Source organism: Arachis hypogaea, chromosome 10 (assembly GCF_003086295.3).
Source record: "Arachis hypogaea cultivar Tifrunner chromosome 10, arahy.Tifrunner.gnm2.J5K5, whole genome shotgun sequence".
NCBI classification, from domain to species: Eukaryota; Viridiplantae; Streptophyta; class Magnoliopsida; order Fabales; family Fabaceae; genus Arachis; species Arachis hypogaea.
In genome coordinates, this window is record NC_092045.1 from 110,353,865 (window position 1) to 110,373,391 (window position 19,527).

The 19,527-nt window shown below is 26.7% G+C and overlaps 1 protein-coding gene and 1 non-coding gene across 3 annotated transcripts; both read right to left on the bottom strand.

The window, feature by feature from the left end:
- Positions 1 to 10,492: 10,492 nt before the first annotated feature.
- Positions 10,493 to 10,566, bottom strand: TRNAI-AAU (transfer RNA isoleucine (anticodon AAU)). Its single transcript has one exon. It is a non-coding gene; the product is annotated as a tRNA-Ile (tRNA).
- Positions 10,567 to 11,990: 1,424 nt separating this feature from the next.
- LOC112716529 (uncharacterized FCP1 homology domain-containing protein C1271.03c) lies at positions 11,991 to 17,872 on the bottom strand. 2 transcript variants are annotated; one of them, XM_025768449.3, is made up of 8 exons: positions 17,758 to 17,872; positions 15,837 to 15,910; positions 15,369 to 15,660; positions 15,179 to 15,260; positions 14,881 to 14,947; positions 13,839 to 14,024; positions 13,669 to 13,729; positions 11,991 to 12,445 (listed from the first exon to the last, which is right to left on the bottom strand). In XM_025768449.3, the coding sequence occupies exons 3-8, from the start codon at positions 15,631 to 15,633 to the stop codon at positions 12,285 to 12,287; spliced, it is 822 nt and encodes a 273-aa protein (XP_025624234.1). In that variant the 5' UTR covers positions 15,634 to 15,660; positions 15,837 to 15,910; positions 17,758 to 17,872; the 3' UTR covers positions 11,991 to 12,284. The 2 variants fall into 2 exon arrangements, with proteins under 2 accessions (XP_025624234.1, XP_025624235.1); XM_025768450.3 differs by lacking the exon at positions 17,758 to 17,872 and adding an exon at positions 16,019 to 16,084.
- Between the last annotated feature and the right edge of the window lie 1,655 nt (positions 17,873 to 19,527).

Below are 19,527 nucleotides of genomic sequence, written 5' to 3' on the forward strand. Positions count from 1 at the left end.
CCTCGCCGTGCGTTGTTTCTGATTCTCTGCTCATCCCCTTTTTTGATTTAGGATTAAGCTAGCGTTTGCCTTTGATTTTGTGATTTCATTTCCGATTTTGTGATTTTGTGATTTTGTAATTTAATTCTCTGCTCCCTTACATGACAGAGCACCTAGGTTGCGGATCCAAACTTCTTTTTCTTCTTTGAAAGTTTCTTGTTTATTCTCAAAGGTGCTTGATTTGCGCTTTTGCCCCCCCCTCTCTCTCTCTCTCTCTCTCTCTCTCTCTCTCTCTCTCTCTCTCTCTCTCTCTCTCTCTCTCTCTCTCTCTCTCTCTCTCTCTCTCTCTCCAAACAATTCTTGTTTAGGTAGTAGTTGCTGCGTGTATTGGCTTTGATTTTTGTGCAAAAGAGTTGACAATTGACCAACCTTAAAGTTTGGTAAATGTAGTGATTCATATCTTCAAAATTTGCTTCAGGTGCCACTCTTCACCACCACCGCTTTTAGTTTTTCAAATCTAATTTCTCTGTTTATTCTTTTGTTAATTGTTATAATTACTATTTTTTATTTTTTATTCATATTAGTTTTTTGTATTGTTTGCTTGATGGAGTATATTTTCTTCTACGATGATAAGTTTGTTTTCTTTTTTCAACTTTTTTATTTTCCGATTTGATTTGATTTATTTTAGGGTTGATGGATGATGCTGCGGCTCCTAATCACTTTTTCAACGAGTTTGATTGTGGTTTTACTTGTGTGGCTTCTATGTTTGTCTCCTTGTTTCTATTTTAAGATATATGCCTTTTGTTTTGACTTCTAGTCTCCTTTAATGTAACCTTGAATACAAACGTCTCATTTTAATTTTGGCTAATTTTTTTTGGATAGATATCTATTAGTAGTTGGTTGCAGTAATTGTATTTAAATAGTTCAGATTCATGGGGTTATTTGGGTTATTTTCATTTTTTGGTTCGCTTGTTAATTTTGTATTTTTGTGGTGTACTAGCATGCTTTGAATTGAAACTCATTTATGTCTTTACTCTTTATCAGTTCTTTCATTTTACCAGTTGATGATTGAAATTGATACTTGATAAATACTTCCATTTATGGAGTCAATGCTACAAAGATGAGTGCTTTTGTATAGCAATGCCTCTAATCTGTGGCCTATAGAACCGTATATTATTATTAGCCGTTGAAGCGAGAGCTTATAAGATGATATGATCTTGTTGTTTTCCAAAGTCAGTCCATCTCTTTATTCCTGTCTGATGATTTGTAATTTATCATGGTAATTTTCGATGAAATATATGCTATAAACAGAACTGAAATTTTGCGTTAAAAACTACTATATTTACTGGATATTTAGATAAGAATGCTAAATTTGCTACCTAATGTCAATGGATAAAATCAATATTGATGAGGTCCTTCATAATTGGAATGTCATTTTTTAGCTTCAACGGATTATATGCACAGTGAATTTCATTATTTATAAATATTACTTGTATTATTTAGAAAGAAAAAAATTAATTTAGATTATAAAAATCAATTTTAAAAAAAGGTAAAAATTTGGATTTTTGTATGTGAAAAAATTAATTTTTGTATAAAAAATGGTTTTTGAATGTAAAAATAATTTTTTTGGTATAAAACTGGTTTCTTGGTGAAAAAACCGATTTTTTATATAAAAACTGGATTTTTTATATAAAAAATGGTTATTTTTTAAAACCGGTTTTTTAAAAATAATTGGTTAAAAACCGGTTTTGACTTTTATTAACCGGTTAATAACCAGTTTGATAATGTAAAAATAATTTGGTTAATAACCAAGACTATATTTTTTATTAACAAAAAAACTGGTTTAGTTTTTAGATTGACCAAACGATGAACACCCCTAGCTGGGTATGAATCAATAAAAACATCATTGAAGACAAGTTTCTCCTCGATCAGTCATGGTGTCAAGATCATATGTTAATCTTCTAAAATCTAGACTTAGTTGGAGATTTACTCGGTATTCCAAATACCCCAATAAACTGCATCAATCTGCACATTGTGTTGGCTAATATAGATAAAAATTATTAGTCCTTGACATTGTTTTTAGTATTTGATCATTCTTTAAGCATTTGTTAGTTAACCAAGAACGGATCTATAATTTTTGCTCTGTGATAATCTAGTTAGTTATATGCTTTCTGATTACGATTAAAGTGCTAATAGACTAAAGATTTGTGTTTACTATTATATTTTAATTTTAGATTAAAATGCTAATGACTTAAAACAGTTTTTTTAGTTTCTTAATTTGTCAATTCTTTATGAAATTATCAATTGGTTACCTTTCCCTCCTGGTTCTCAGAAGATTACAGAGATCATTAAAAAGCGATATGATAAACTGTACAAAAAGTTTGGAGATGTCCCTCTTCCGACAAAGAGGCTTTGGTTTAAGGAGTGAAAGGTAAAAGTGTTGGATTGAATAAAATTATTTTGGATTGAAATATAGTAGGTGATTAGTTGATAGTTGATTGTTATTTGGATTTATAGAACAAGTGAAAAACTATTTTAAATTTGACTTAACACATGCCCTAGTTTTCAATAACAGCACCAATTTCTATTTGTAGTAATATATATAGTCAAAGTGAGAGAGTTCTGTACTCTTTGTTTTCTTTATTCTTTCTTTTTTAATCATAACTTATCTTTAATCATAACTTGATTGAATATTGTTCATGTGATTTGAATCTTATAAGTAGCAACTTGATGAGTATGTGCAGAGCCACTTTCTTATTGATAATGATGATGATGAGTTTTTCTAGAGGACTTTCAAGTATAGGACAAGTAAGCGATTTAGCTAAATGATGTCAGATATCCGTAAGGGTGTGGATATAACCCACGAATGGCTAATTCCTCCTTACAAAAAGGTGTTGGAAAGGTACTATGAAACAGATGAGAAATGGAAAAATATAAGAAAAAAAGCAAGGGAGAATCGAGCGTCACTTTTAGGTGGTTCTGTCCATTACGGTGGTTCTATTCCATGGAGCTCAACTATAAAGAGGATGGTAACATAATTTAAGTGGCTTTAGATCTTATTTAATAGATATCTATTTATGTAAATTTTTTTTTATTTTGTGTTTTATGTGGAACAGAAAAAGCAATTGGGCCGTACACCAACCCACGAGGAGGTCTTCAAAAAAACCCACACACTTAAAAGTGACAAGTCTAAATGAGTGGACAAGCGCTCTCAAGACACTCGTGTGAGATATAGCATAAATGTTAAACTAATGTACATGTTGCCACTTGAATATTTATATGCCCTTTTATTTTTTTGGTCATGTTTTTCACGGCTTATACTTCCCTCTCACATGGGACAGAGGAGAAGCTAATTACCTGATTTAGAGAGTAAATTGGGTTTTCGGAATAATTACTGACATATCCATTATTGCAATTTCAATGACCTTTTTCCTTTCTTTTTCCCGTTATATGTAAATTAAGTTTAAGAGAACTGATAGGATTAATATAGAAAAGTAAGATTGTATTAAAGAAAAGGATTAGTGCAGTTAAGACCTAATCTGTTATGTTAGTTAGGCTTGATTTGTTGACCAACCCACCAACTCTATTTTGGTATCTCTTATGCATATATATATTGTACGTGCATGAGACTCAGTAACGAACCATGTTCCAATACTGAATATTAGTTAGCATTTCATTCATATTTTTCACAAATCTCTTCAAGAACCATAATTATATACATCAATCTTTATTGAAGAAGCTTATAACTAAGCTATCTCAATTACAAAAGTCAATAGAATCATCAGCTTGGTTTTCTATAATCTGCATTTGCTGCACTGTGATATGCATGGTTATTTGTCTTAATAATAATAATATAATTGATATAATCATTGTGCAACAAGAGAAGTTTATAAAAAAGTTGGCAGAAGTTCAGGCCAAACATGTCGAGGCTCAAGCACAGGGAATGAAGCTACAACCAATTGATGAAGACTTCATTTGGGAGGAAGTGTGGTGGGCAAAAGAAGAATCAAGTTTACGGAAAAGGGGTCATTCTTTTCTAGCTCTATAAAGTCTGGAACCACTTCTGCCAATTCTGTATCTGGAAGAGCACCAATAAATCAAAATTATGTTCCTGATTTGTGAGAACAGATTCATAATCTCAATGAAGAGTTTTTTCAGCGTGTTACTCAATAAACAGATGAGCGTATTAGTAAGTTGTTAGATACACGCTTGGCTCCTTTGGAAAAGACTCAAAAGAAGTTAGAAAAGTTGGAATGGGCAATTGAAAAGGCCAAGAAGGAAAAGCTGAAACAGAAGAGATGGAATGAGGCTTATGTTAGCTATTATGAGAAGGTTAGAGCATCAAGTAGTTCTAGTGCAGTTCCACTACCACTGCCACCACCGCCACCCTCAATGTCTTCGGATGAGGACTATGATGATGATGAGGATGAAGATGACATTGAAGACTATAGTTGATAGTTTTAGTATGGTTGAACAATATACTAGGAAATGTAGTTGACGATCAATACATTTTGTTTATGTTTTGAATTATATTGACTTGCTACTTTTCTTTTGGTTTGATAATACGATGAATTTTTTTATTTTTTGAAATATTATAAATATTCGAATACAAATTAGATAAAAATTTTGTATTAAATTTATATTTATTTTGTATAAAAACAAGTTTATTTTGTAATTAGAAAAATAAAAAAAATTCTATTTTACCTTACTGACGGATTTACAGACGGATTTTCTGTCTGTAATCAGAGTGAGATGATTTTCCAAAGTTCAAATTACAGACGAAAAAATTGTCGAAAAATTTGTCTATAATTACAGATAGAAAATCTGTCTGAAAATCAATCTGTAATTACAGACAGAAAATCAATCTGTAATTATAGACGAAAAATCTGTCTGTAATTACAGACGAAAAATCCGTCGGAAAGTTCGTCGCCTTCGGGAAATAGATGGAGAATTTACAGAGAAAAAATCCGTCGGTAACTAGTAAAAATCCGTCGGTAATTTTTTGACGGAAAAAAATTTTCAACGAAACTTTTACAGTGGGACAAAATCCGTTAGTAATTTTATCGGTAACTAAAAATCCATCTGTAATAAAGACTAAATCTGTCTGTATTAATCCATTTTCTAGTTGTCGCCAACTTCTATTGGACAAAAATAACGCCAATATATAAAGAAAGAAAATATGAACACTTTTATCGAATTAGATTTTTTATTGGAGTTACAAATCCCAAGAAATCAAACTAAAAAACTTTCAGGTTCCATGGAAGTTTTTCGCGTTCTCTCTCTTTTTTTTCTAAGCTTCGGCTGAATGAAGAAGAGAATATAATCAAATGGTAATAAAGTGGTGTCTTCTTATGGGACATGTGTGGCATTTATAAACTGTAGAGTTAGCGGTTCAAGTTATAATAAATATCCTAAATGGATAATGATGAAAATTGGATATATTAAAACATAACTAATAATATATATGAGTTACTAATATAAATGATATTAGTAGCATAATAATAAAAGATATACGATGAAACATTAACAAAACTAAGTTTACCGAAAAGTATCGATATTTACTTATATTGGCAGATATTGAGTTTGATAATAATATTATTAACTAAATTTTATTTTTAAATAAAAAATATCAATTACTCAAATTAAAATATACATATAATTTTCATTACTTATAAATTGTTAGAATTATAGTTTTAATTATGTAAACTATTTCATCATATTATATATATATATATATATATATATATATATATATATATATATATATATATAAGAATTTAAATTTAATTAAACTCAAAAAATTATAAAATTAATTTAATTACTTATAATAAAATAATTTTTAAAAATAAAGAACTCAAATTTATAAAATAAATTATAACTTATTTATATTTAGATTTTAAAAAATGTGAGTCGTTACACAACGCAATCAAGTCAATATCGAAAATATATGAGAATAATAAAATAATTCAATGATCAGGACTTATCTCTAATTAGAAATAAAGGATAACTTATACAGAAATTAAATGAGTAAAGTATCGTTTTTGTCTCTAACATTTGGGGTAAATTTTATTTGTATTCCTAACATTTAAATCGTCCTATTTGTATTCCTAACGTTTATAAAAGTAATTTAATATTATCTTGCCGTCGATTATACTAACAGAGCATATTGTATTTTTCAATTATTCTCACTTAGATGTGTTCGATTTTAATATTGCTACTCACTATTTGTGTTTAGGTTCACTCATATCCCTAAAAAAATGAATTATGTAAATGTTGTAGGATTAGTTTCAGCTTTTGATGAGCTATTATCCGGAGTGGATAATCGATTCTGTCCTAGACATTTGTATTCTAATTTTAAGAAGATATTTTTATAATTCCAACTAAAGTTTATAATGTGTAGTTGATAACAGGATGACATTGAATCACTTTTACAAACGTTAGGGATACAAATAAGACGATTTAAACGTTAGGGACACAAATAGAACTTACCCTAAGCGTTGGGGACAAAAATAATACTTTATTCTAATTAAATTATAAATGACATTTGTAACACCCTACCACACAGAGTCTTACACTTAAGTTGTAAAGTAAAGGTGGTGAGGTATTACAACTTCTAAAAGAAAAGACTTATATAAATATAGTTAAAAGAATTCATATCTAGGAGCCTTGAATAAGAAGCTAAGAAAAAGCAAAAACAAAAAATCATTTCATACTCGCATGGAAAATCATAAAACGGATAGGTAAAATAAAAAAAAGACTGAAAACACAATATAGAGATCAGAATTTCAAAACACAAATATCAAGCTCCAAATTCGACCTACGAAACTAAGGCCGGCCAGAGCATATATATATATATATATATATATATATATATATATATATATATATATATATATATATATATATATATATATATATAACTCAAAATAAAACTCAAACTACAGAATAAACATCTGTTTCTCCAAGTTATCCTCTAGGAGGGACAAACATAAAATATATACAGAGGAGAATCTATATACATATATATAGCATAAATACAAAATACAACATTCCAAAATAACCACACTTCGCTTGCACAGGAAACTCCAAGCGCTCAACGAGGTGCCTCTCGACCTATATCTGAAAAACAACAGAAATATGTATGAAATGAGAACCGGAGGTTCTTAGGATGGTAAAGGTGTCCGCATAGTTAATATAAAAGGTTTCAGAAAAGCCAGAGGCATTTCTAGAACTTCGACACTCAGATTTCAGCTTAAAGATCCAACTAAACCAGAAATTAAATAAGTTATCTAAGGTATTCAAGTTTTAAATCTAACTTTAACTTAACGCTTCACTTTCTGTCTCCTCTAATATAATCTTCCAAGTCATCGGTGAAACAACCCCCTCACACCTCCTCTAAGAGGGGTCTCTCAGAAAATATACACATACAATATAATATTCTATGGAGTCAAACTCTAAGCTCAAATATAATATTTCATAGAGTCAAACTCCAAACTCAATAATATAAACTTGGGGAGTTAAAGTGTCCATTCACATCTTGCGACAAAGGATCAACAAATAGTCTCAAATATAGAGGTCACATAATAATCTTTCTTTTTAAAATAACACTTCAAATAAAAACTCCAATTCTTATAGAATTTTCGATAGTGTCTCCTCTAAAACTCGAATTTCTTTCACCTTTCAAGGGTCTCAACCACCAAACCAAACACCTCTCAATCATTCAAATCATTCCAGTATCAAATTATTTTAAAATCAAACAAATATCAATATTAAATCTTTTCTCAAAACTAACCAACTCCAATAGCAAATCATTTATAACAACCAAACTACACATCATATACCATATACACAACCCATCAATAATTCGTTCAGTTCATTCTTATCTTAAGGTCTTCTAGCCTAAGTTTTCACATGACATTAAACATTAACTATGAGAAACCAAAACCATACCTTAGCCGATTTCTCTCTAAACTTGAAACACCTCGAAATTCTCTCCTTTCACAAGCTCCAAGTTTCCAAACGTCAATTCCTTAAGCTTAATCACTTGGATTTCGTTCCAAACGATTCAATTGAACTCTAAATCAACAAGAACACAATCTAATTCACACAATATCATTATAATCATCATAAGGTTCAATAATTCAATAATTCACAAGAGTTCAACAGTTTTTTACCTTACCCATAGATCAATTAGACAAAACCCAGTGATTATTCGCTAGAGTTCACCTAAACTATCAAAATCATTCAATTTTTCAATATTCCAATTCTAAAATCACAAAATTGAAGAGAGGGAGAACTGGGTGAAAAATGTAAATTTCTTACCACTGTTCAGATAAAATTAAAAAGAATTTTGAGATGAACACTTGACTCCTGACGGCTCGTCAATCAAAACTCCAAATTAAAAGTTATACGAAATTAAAATGTTTGACAAGGGTTTGAAATTTTTCTTCCCAATTCTCTCTTATGCAACGTGACTCCAAGGTAGAAGTGAAAGAAAGAAAGCTCCCTTGGTGTTTAATAGGTTGGGCGCTGGCTCTGGTTTAGATCCGATTTAATTGGTTTAGTCTGTTGACTTGATTTTAGAACAAAATCTTTAAATTAGTGTCAAAATTCATATTTTTAATATTTTTACTCTTCTAAATTTTTTAAATTGATTCTCCTAATTTCTTTAAATAATAATTAATTTATTAACTAATTATTTATTAATTTTACAATATTTACAACACTAATATTATGACCGTTTGATAATTAAGTTAGTGATGATAATCATTAAACTTGTCTATTACCAACTTAGAATTAAAGTAAATAAAATTAAATTATTTCTCATAATGTATAATAAAAATTCAAATTATTCTCATCATGCATATACAATGGATCAAGTCGAATCATAGCTTAAGTAATGGATAAAAAATAATACTACATATATATTATCTCTTGTTATTAATAATAAAATATTAGGTATTTATTATTTTGATTGTCCTATCATTTATTTTTCACCTATAAATAGATTATATGTTGGATCATGTTTTTCACGATAAACACACAACAGCTTTCTCAAATTTGGTCGTAATAGTGATATACTGATATGGCTAAATTAGGTGCCACAATCCAGTCACTTTATTGTTTCATAATCATACTGATGTTGCTGGGGGAAGGAGTCTCAGCAAGTCGAGAAAAATTATTTACTTCTATGGAACAAGAAAATAAGGGAATAGTTGGTGGAGCTTCTACGTTGTTAAGGGGTTGGTCAGGTAATAATAAAGGTGCATTCGGTAGTGTTCTAATTAAGGGAGCAGTAACCCCACCATCAGGACCAAGCCATCGCCATAATCCAATTCCACCGACCACACCTGGCAAGCCACCATTTTAATAATACAATAAGCCCTTGATGCATCACATCAAATCAAAGCAAAGCTATAGCTAATAAATAATGGACATGCATCGTATATTGTATATGAGGGCTTATTAATAATTAATTATATATATACGTATCTAATTTATTTATATTCCTCCTTTCTATACGTATGCATTAATATATCTTATCTTAGGAAAAGTCTAGGGACCAGCAGTTTTGTTGAATTTTGGCCAGCATTTAACCAGCAGAGAAAGGTGAGCCATTGGATGAAATCTCACATTAATCTCACACCATCAAATCATCATTGATGGCTAGTTGATGGCTAACAATCACAAAAATTGCTGACCCCCTAGCATTGCTCTATATCTTATATAGAACAGATACGACTTCAAAATCATCCACTATGTAAACGATTAAAAAACATTTTTTTCCATCGTTATAAGAGTTCTTTCATTATTTATTTTCAACTAGATGATGATAAGCAAAATTCTAAAAAATTAAATTATTCTTAAGTGTTTATAGAATAAATAATTTGTTCTCTCTAATCAGAATAAAAAAAAAAATTTGTAACCTTACAATAATAAAATTTCTGTGTTTCATTTTTATATTGTATTATTATTTGAGTTTAATAGCGCAAAATTTAAGTATTACACGAGATAAAATCCAATAACTTTTAAAATAGAATGCAACTATAAAAAGGAGAAAGAATTTTTAAAAAGTTATCATTAGTTATTATTTTATTTTCTCATGACCCAAATATATTATTATTAATATGATTTTCTCATCGCACTCTTTAATGACTGTCACTGACTAATTACCATTTACCAGGCAACTTAGTTCCTTAATTATGAAATAACTTCACTGCTTTCTTAAGGTGTTATATTGATTTTAACCAAATCAAAGTAGAGATATTAAAACAATAAAATGTTTTATAGAAAGAATTTTTAAAAAGTTATCATTAGTTATTATTTTATTTTCTCATGACCCAAATATATTATTATTAATATGATTTTCTCATCGCACTCTTTAATGACTGTCACTGACTAATTACCATTTACCAGGCAACTTAGTTCCTTAATTATGAAATAACTTCACTGCTTTCTTAAGGTGTTATATTGATTTTAACCAAATCAAAGTAGAGATATTAAAACAATAAAATGGCCCATGTAGGTTTCGAACCTGCGACCTTCGCGTTATTAGCACGACGCTCTAACCAACTGAGCTAATAGGCCAGTTGTATATTAATTATCAATACGTCTATTGTGTTTCATGTAGACAGTTTTTTTTGTTTTAAATCATAAGCTATCAACTTAGAGTAAAAATTTATTTCTTTTATATTTTAAAGGTATACATAAATTTTTGGGCAAAACACATAAATAAACTAAAGTTAGTTTAATATTACATGATTCACCCAAATAAAAAAATGTTATATTAATCTCTCAAACCATATTTCTATATAAATCGAATTGGTGATATTCGAATTATATGGGAATGTTGTTTTTTTTTTTTGCATAAATCGAATTGAACTTCAATTCGATTTACTAAAGGAAGCGGTAAATCGAACGTAACTGATTCGAATTACATGGCACAACGATAATTAATTGGAAATTTGTGTTCTTAGTAAATCTAATGAGACAAGTTCAATTTATAAACAAAAATGGCCAGAATAAATCGAAACAGATAAAGTCAAATTAGTATAAATTATATGCACAAATCGATTTATCAAGATATATATAAGTGGATGTAAGTTAATTTCATTTATTATGGTCCAAACATATATAAAAAGTACATTTACGACTAATACCATAATGAATACAATAAACAGTACATTCAATAATAAATTAAAATAATAATTATAAATACTTTTTGTAAATTATTAAAATATCTCATTATAAATTATAAATAATTATAAAATTTAAGATTTAGGATTTAGTTTTCAATATTTAAAATTAGTGAAATATTTATCAAAAATATTATATTTTATTGATTAGCTGGCATTATTAAATTTATTGACCATAATAATATTTAAATTATTAATTATTGTTATATTTAATAATTATTTTATTTAATAATTATTAATTATCATTATAATTAATAAATATTAAATAAGATAAATTTAGTAAAGTTAAATTTAGAATTAAACAAGTTTTTTTGGTAAAGTTATGAAATTAAATTTTTAATGATTTGTTGAGCATTTATTAAAATAAAAAATTTAAAATTTTTATTAATAACAATCTTAACATGTATTTTTAGAAGTTAGAATTCATAATAACTAAATTTAAAATTAATTAATATTTTACCAAAATTAAATGCTAAATAGAATAAAAATATTTTTATATGAAAATCAATCAATGATATGAATATTATCGTGGTCAATAGATTTAATAATGCTAACTGATTAATAAAATATAATATTTTTGATAAATATTTCACTAATTTTAAATATTAAAAACTAAATTCTAAATATTAAATTTGATAATTATTTTTAATTTATAATGAGAATTTTTAATAATTTATAGAAAATATTTATAATTATTATTTTTTTAATTTATTATTGAATGTACATATTAGGAATAAATATATTAGCCTATTAGGTGTATACTAAAATATTTATAATTTATTCTTTAATATGAGGGATTGAGAATAAACACGGTCATTAAAATTAATTATTAATATAAAATATATATTAAAATATAAAATACACATTAAAATAAATTAAAATATATATTTATATATAAATATATGATGACTAATTTTAATATGTAAATAGCATTCTTGAATTGAAAAATATAGTGACAAAAAAAAAATGCACCCTGTTGTGTTCCTTTAATTTATACTACTTAAATTTGCCAACCAACGTTCGGTTTGTCATAACAACAATAACAACGCCTTAGCTTTTATATCTGATCTCAATTATGTTTAAAACAATAATTGAAGGTGTCTGGTTGTTTCAAGAGGCAGAAAGACTATCAATAATTTGGATGTAGAAGTTCCAAGATTGACTTGTTTTGGTGATTGGTTCTTGGCCAAATGGGTGTTCCTCAACATACTTTGGGACATTTTCCACATTTACCAAATCACCTATATATTCTCGAAGGTCACCACCAGCACCTGCCATGCATAAATCACAATTTTGGATCAATCAAATTAGGTAAACACTTTTGTCAATTAGATATTATGTATAGAAATACGAAATAATCACATTATATTTGTAATTAAACTTTTTTAATGATATAATGAAATTAAATTTATCTTTATAAAGAAAACATAAATAAACGTATAAAAATATAAGAGTAAAATTTCTTTTCGACTCCTATTTTTTTTTTAATTTAGACAATTCACACTTTAACGATTAAAAAATGACAATTCGTCCCTTATTCTTCCTTTTCATAAGACGCATAAGTTCTTTTTGTGAGAATTTTCGGCAAAGAATGACAGAAGATAAATACTTACATGTGACCTAATTTATATGACATGGTTTTCATCAATTATACGTGAATGATAACTATTTTATTAAGATTGTTTAATTCCTAGATAATTATGAAAATAATGTTCCAATCAAATGGTTATCATTTCTCTACAATGTTGTTTTGATAATTGTATAGACGATAAACAATCCCAATCAAATGGTTATCTTCTATGTAAGACAGGTGAAGGCCAAATTATACAAGTTAACGTCACTTGTAAGTAATTTCTGTCACATTTTATCAAAAATTTTTATAGAATATATATATATATATATATATATATATATATATATATATATATATATATGATTTTAAAAATCAGAGACAATAATATAATTGGCATGAAATGTAAGAGTATTTGGAAAATCAGAAAAAAGAAATTTAAATTGTCTCTGTCTCAATATTATTTTAAAGTAATTTCCATGCTTTAAAATAGAGGGTCAAGATATGAAACATATTTCTAGGACAAACTTTTAAGCAAAATAAAAGAACTAAAAGATCAAGTATATGTATAAGTGTGAACAAAATTAAGAAATGTCTTGCCAAGCCTCAAAGGCCAAAGCCTATATATTATTTATTAATTGAATAAATTACTATTTTTGAAAAAAAATCTGAATATCGATAATTCAAATAATAAAATATATAAATTAACTTGATATAGTTAAAAAAACTTAATATTCATTAACTTGTATAATTTTGTCAAACAAATCTAAATTTTTTATGGATATTAAATTTGTTCATTTTTCCACTTTAAAATTATCTAAAATCTTTTATATATAGTAAAATATAAAAAATAATAATTTATCCTTTATAAATCATTGTATAAAAAAAGAATGGTATGTATTTACAAAAATATATATACCATACCTAATGAATTGTCACTCTTATTCTTGTAAGTGAATGTATGAGGAAAGAGTGTAGTGTATGGCTGAAAAAATTGAACAAAAGTTTCAAATGTTAAATCAGATTTTGACATTATTATAATAATATTGATGATAAAGAAATTCTGCTTAATTATAAAGAGTTTGTTTAATTACAGGATTAAGCAATGCTTTGTAGGGAGAATCATCCAATAATAATGTGTTTGATTCATTGTAATATCCTTTATCCCAAGGAAGATTAGGGAACTGCTTATCCCAAACTTTCTTCATATCCTTAAACTGCAGCTCCTTGTGACTATCTTCAAATGTTTTGAAGCTTGTTCCAGTACAATGAGAATAGTCCTGAATAAATAAGAATATGTACATAATTACATGGAAGTTTAACATACCGGGTTTATAATTTGATGAAAACTCAGGTGCAAAGATAACTTTAAGTGAAGTTAATAGCTAAGAATCGTTATATGATAATTTAGTCAAATTTATCGACTCATTTAACGACTTTTATCTGTCAACTTCACATGAAGTTAACTGCACCTGAGTTTCCACTTTATAATTTATATTCCTAAATAATGTAATAAGGAATTAATTTTTTATGTTGTTTCTTGTAATCATGGAAATTCATTCAAAAAATGAATATATAAGTTTAATTTATAAAAGTTAATATAATTATTTCTAACTATTTATTATTTATTTAAATCTAATTCTTAATAAAAAATACTATTTATACATCCCGGGGCGAAGCTTAGTATATACGAAGGGACAATGGCCCTTCCAAATAAATAAATTTTATTTATAAAGTCTTCTAATTTTATAATTTGGCCCTTTTCTAATTTTATTTTTTGTCTTCTATTTAATTGTATTTTGCATGTTAGTCCCTTCTTAAAAGGTTCGAGTTTCGTCCTGTGTATATCTAATTTTTTTTTATCAAAGATAAAAAAATTCAAATTTGCGATCTCTTAGTCTTAGATGAGTATGGAAAGATTATGCAATTTGAGTTATAACGCATTGGCATTTGTTAAATCTAAATTGATGTCTATTTTAAACATTTTTTAAATTTAATAGTGAAAAAATAATAGATTAAAATAAAAAAAATGTTTACAATAATTAATAAAATAACATAAAATATAATTGGTATCTAAATATTTGCAACTTTTTTGGTTGTGAAAGTGAGAAGATAATAAGATCAACAAGTACGTACCCAACAGAATAACAACTTGTTTTTCATTTCTCCCATCAAATACTCAACAATTGGTTCAACATTTCTCCTACAAAAGAAAAAAAAATCAGAAGTTTACACTTTATACTGCATCTTCTTGCTTGTTAAAATATAATATTTTTTAAACAGGAAACAAGACACAAATTAAATTAAGTTACACGTTTTTCGTCTCAAAATAAATGCTCTAAAAAAAAAAGAACTCTTACATTAAAAAAGTTATTGTGCTAGGTGAGATAATATTTAATTTATTAATTGAAGAATATAGTTGAAGATCATTTACCTTGATCTTGAAGACCATATACTAACTTCAAATCTCTCAAAGCAGAATTTAAGAAAATCCAGATAAAAAGGCCTCTTGAATACTGAAGATAAAGCAAAAACTTATTAATTAGCAAAAGTATGAATTAGTATTCATTAATTAATTAATTAATTAAAATTGTAGAATAACACTAATCTTATTATTATGTCACCTGCTACCCCTCTAATAATTGTATCTGGATTTTGATCATTTGGAGGAGGATAAACCAAATCCACAAGCAATCCATTAATATCAAGAACAAGAAGCTTTTTTTTCAAAATTCCAACTTTGCCCCCAACACAAGAACAAATTCTCAAGATTTCTGAACTGGCCTCTTCATTAGAGGAAAATTCTTTGTCACTTTTTATTTCATCTGCCACACATTCTTTTGGAGAATCACAATCTGTATTGTTGCTTTGTGCTGCATGGCATCCCATCTTATTTATCACTTTATCCACCTGAATCTGCAAATAAAATTTTAGCCAAAATATTCTCTGTTTTTATTTTTAATATCTTTATTTTTTTAGATTTTGTAAAAAAGAAAAAAAAAGTAAGCACAAAGAAAATCATTTTTATTTTAATTTTTTTCATTTCACAAAATTATGAAATTAAAAAGAAATAATTTAAAAAAAACACACACCTTGGTCACGAAGAAAGAACCGGAGATTTCTAGGAACAGAGGGAGACTATAATTGTGATATCAAATAAAGTACCCTGCAAATAAATGTAAGCAACAAAAAGATTCAAAAAAGGGTAACAAGTTACATAATACAAGTTATCTATATAAATAAAATATGAATACTGTTCGGATTAAAATAGGACCAAAAAATTGTTCATGACTCTTCAATGTTTTAATTTAAAGCAGAGCAGGACTTAGTCTCCAGCCTGCACTCAACATAATAATAATAATCAATGAAGACCAAATAAAAATTAATAATAATAATCAATGCTTTCAATCTTAAGCTTCCAGCTATAATGTAATTATTTGGGTGGAATTACCTACCCCATATATGAAAGTCAACTTAAAATACCAAAGTCTTTATATTTATAATCTTATGGTTAAAATTGTTGGCACTTGTTTATTTCTAGTGCTTGTTTGTTTAAGGCGTGAGAAACATTAACTAACATTAATTATTTTACTTTAGTCACAGGGTTGTTATAAGGTAATGGTTCTATCAGCACTGTAAATTGAAGATGGTGAAAATTCTCGACTTCATGTGAAGTTGATACTTGAGAGCCGTTAAATAATTTGACTGATTTGACTAAATTTTTATCTAACAGCTCTCAGATATCAACTTCACGTGAAATCGACTTCATCTGAATTTTTACCATTGAAGAAATTGCATTCAAATAAGTTTATGATTTCCAAATTTGATTTTGTTAGACGGCTTAAGTAATTAGGAGAGATGATTAAGAGTATAATTTTAAATTTTTTATGACAAAAAAAAATTATAAAATTTAATTTTTATTATTTCGAGTTCTTAAATACAATACCATTTTAGCACAAAATACGAATAAAATCGTCTATAATCTATCTTTCAAACTTTAGAAGAGAAGATTTATTTAAGATGGATGATATTTATTATAAATTTCAGAAAAAATAAAAAGTGTTTACTATTGAATAATAAAATTAAAAGTAAAAATCATCTTCATTAATAAAAAGTGTTTACTATTGAATAATAAAATTAAAAGTAAAAATCATCTTCATTAATAAAAAGTGTTTACTATTACTGAATAGATAGCGTTTCGTTATTTTAGCGACGGTTTAAAATTATTACTAAATATAACACAAAATTGTAACCACAACTAATAATATAACGACAGTTTGAAATACAATAAAAAATCAGTCCAGTAAAATATTGTAAATTAACGACAATTTGATACTTCTAAAATCACCACAATTTATTTAGTGATGTTTTTGCTAACGGGTATTTAAAACCACTGAAAAAAAAAATCATCACAATTTACAACCACTGAAAAAAAAAAAATATCACAAAAGTGCTGTTTGTTGCGGTGGATTCAAAGTTTGAATTATTTTATTCTCTAAATTAAAGTGAAGCCATTAGACGATGAAGCATTGCTCACAGTTTATATATTCTTCGACTCAAACTTTAGTTCAAACCATAAATAAATAAACAAATAAAATAAAATAAAAATACACGTGAAATAGTTTGGAATCGATAAAAGTACATACCAAAAATTCGTAAATATCAAAGTACATATCAAATGTTGTTTTTGATAGATAAAAGTATAATACCGTTAATAATTAAGAGCTTTATATTTACAAATCTTTGCTCATAAATTAAGAGCGGCATAAATTTAGATCATAAGAAAATTAAAGTAATAATTAAGAGCTGCATAAATTAAGACATAAGAAAATTAAAGTCCAAAAATAAAAAAGAAAAACAAAGATTTCCAAATAACTTAGAATTACTCAAATAAAATTAGATGAGGAAAAACCAGAAATATATAAGATATATATTGAAGAATAATCGAAGATAAGGGAAAAATAAATTAGAGCAGATAATTAAATGGAATAAATAAGAGTGTAAAAGAATTACTAGGAGCGTATGAACACTTCGAACACGCCCAGTAGGTAAGCTTAAGCAATAAGCAAGACTCAGATATAGTTGCAAAAAGATGCAACTTCTTACGGGTTTATATATCCATATGTATGAGAACACAAATGATGTGGAATCCAAATAATAATAATAATAATAATAATAATAATAATAATAATAATAATAATAATAATAATAAAGAATTAATAAAAACCATAAATTGAAATTCAACTTAAACGAGAATCACATTACCTTTCATTTATTTAATATATTCTGTAAAAAAAATTATTTATAAAATTTAAGTTTTTCAACTTGTGTTGTAAAATAGACTTAAGTTATAAATTATCCTTAAGATGAGTGTAATTAGAATCTCTAGAATTATCTTTTTTTTTTAAAAGAAAGAATTCAACACAATATAATAGAGTAGACATGACAAACAGAAACTAACAATCAATTTAAAAGAAACATAATAACATTAAAAAAGTTTATTTATTATCTTTGATATTGTCATTAACAACTAATGAGATCTATATCTCTCTACTTATTGTGACTTAACACAGTCATGTGAGTGATTTTAAATATTATAATGCATGTATCCAATTTTAAATATTATTTTAGAGTTTAACTCTCTCTCTCTCGTGTACCAAAAATTCTAAAATATAATATCATTGTCATCGTGACTCATGCAAGGTAGGTATTTATTTAATACAAAAAACATAATAATTAATTAAAAAATTAGTAAAATTTATTATTTTTTATTAATATTTTTAATTATTAATTTAAATTTTTTTAGTTTATTAATTTAACAATATACTTTTTTAGTTCATATTTTTATATATTACTGATTAATTACTAATTAAAAATAATAAATTCTATTAAAGTTGTAGTATCCACTTTTGACATAATTCAAATTAAAATAATGGCAAGAAGTTGCAGCAACATTGCATCCACGAACCATGATTGTGGAAAGTGCCAAACCATACGTAGCTCAGTAGCATATTTCGGATTAAGCAAATCACCAACTTTTTTATAATTAAAATTTAAAAATTGTCCACTAGTTTTATTTTAGAATATTATAATGAACTCTATTCATTAGAGTTAGAAATTTTAAATTGATTATTTCACTGAGATCATGATAATACTTTTAGACTAATTAATGACAAAAAAAAAACGAAATTTAACATTAAAATAACATAATATTTACATAAGTCTAAACAACTTTTTTTTAAAAATTATTTTACAAGTAAAATTTCTATAAAACAGATGAGTTACGTGAACACTACTCCACGGTGCCATGAAGATACCATGATGCCTCCAAGAAACCACACAAATGAAAACTGTCGTATTACTCATTATGAATAAATGACAACGCAACATGATCTACACACTACACACCAAGAAAAAGATGCATGGGAAGCTGTATAGTAATTGCAGACTTATTAGAATATGTGGTTTTGTTCTATACTTATTATTTAATTTAGGGTTTTGTGTTACTAGATTCGTTTTATAAATTGTTTCGATGTTAGATTCTGGTAAATCAGCCTCAACTAATTTTTCAAATTTAATATATAACATTTGTATTTGAGTTTGTTGATAAATCAAAAGCTATATATTTAATTCATCAACTATATATATTTAAAATTGAACTAAACTATCAAATACTAATACAGACTATTTATAAAAAATATTTGTAATTTTTTTTAATATTTGATTATCAATATATTGATAAAATATATTCTTAAATTTTTCATATATTATTGTAAAAAAAAT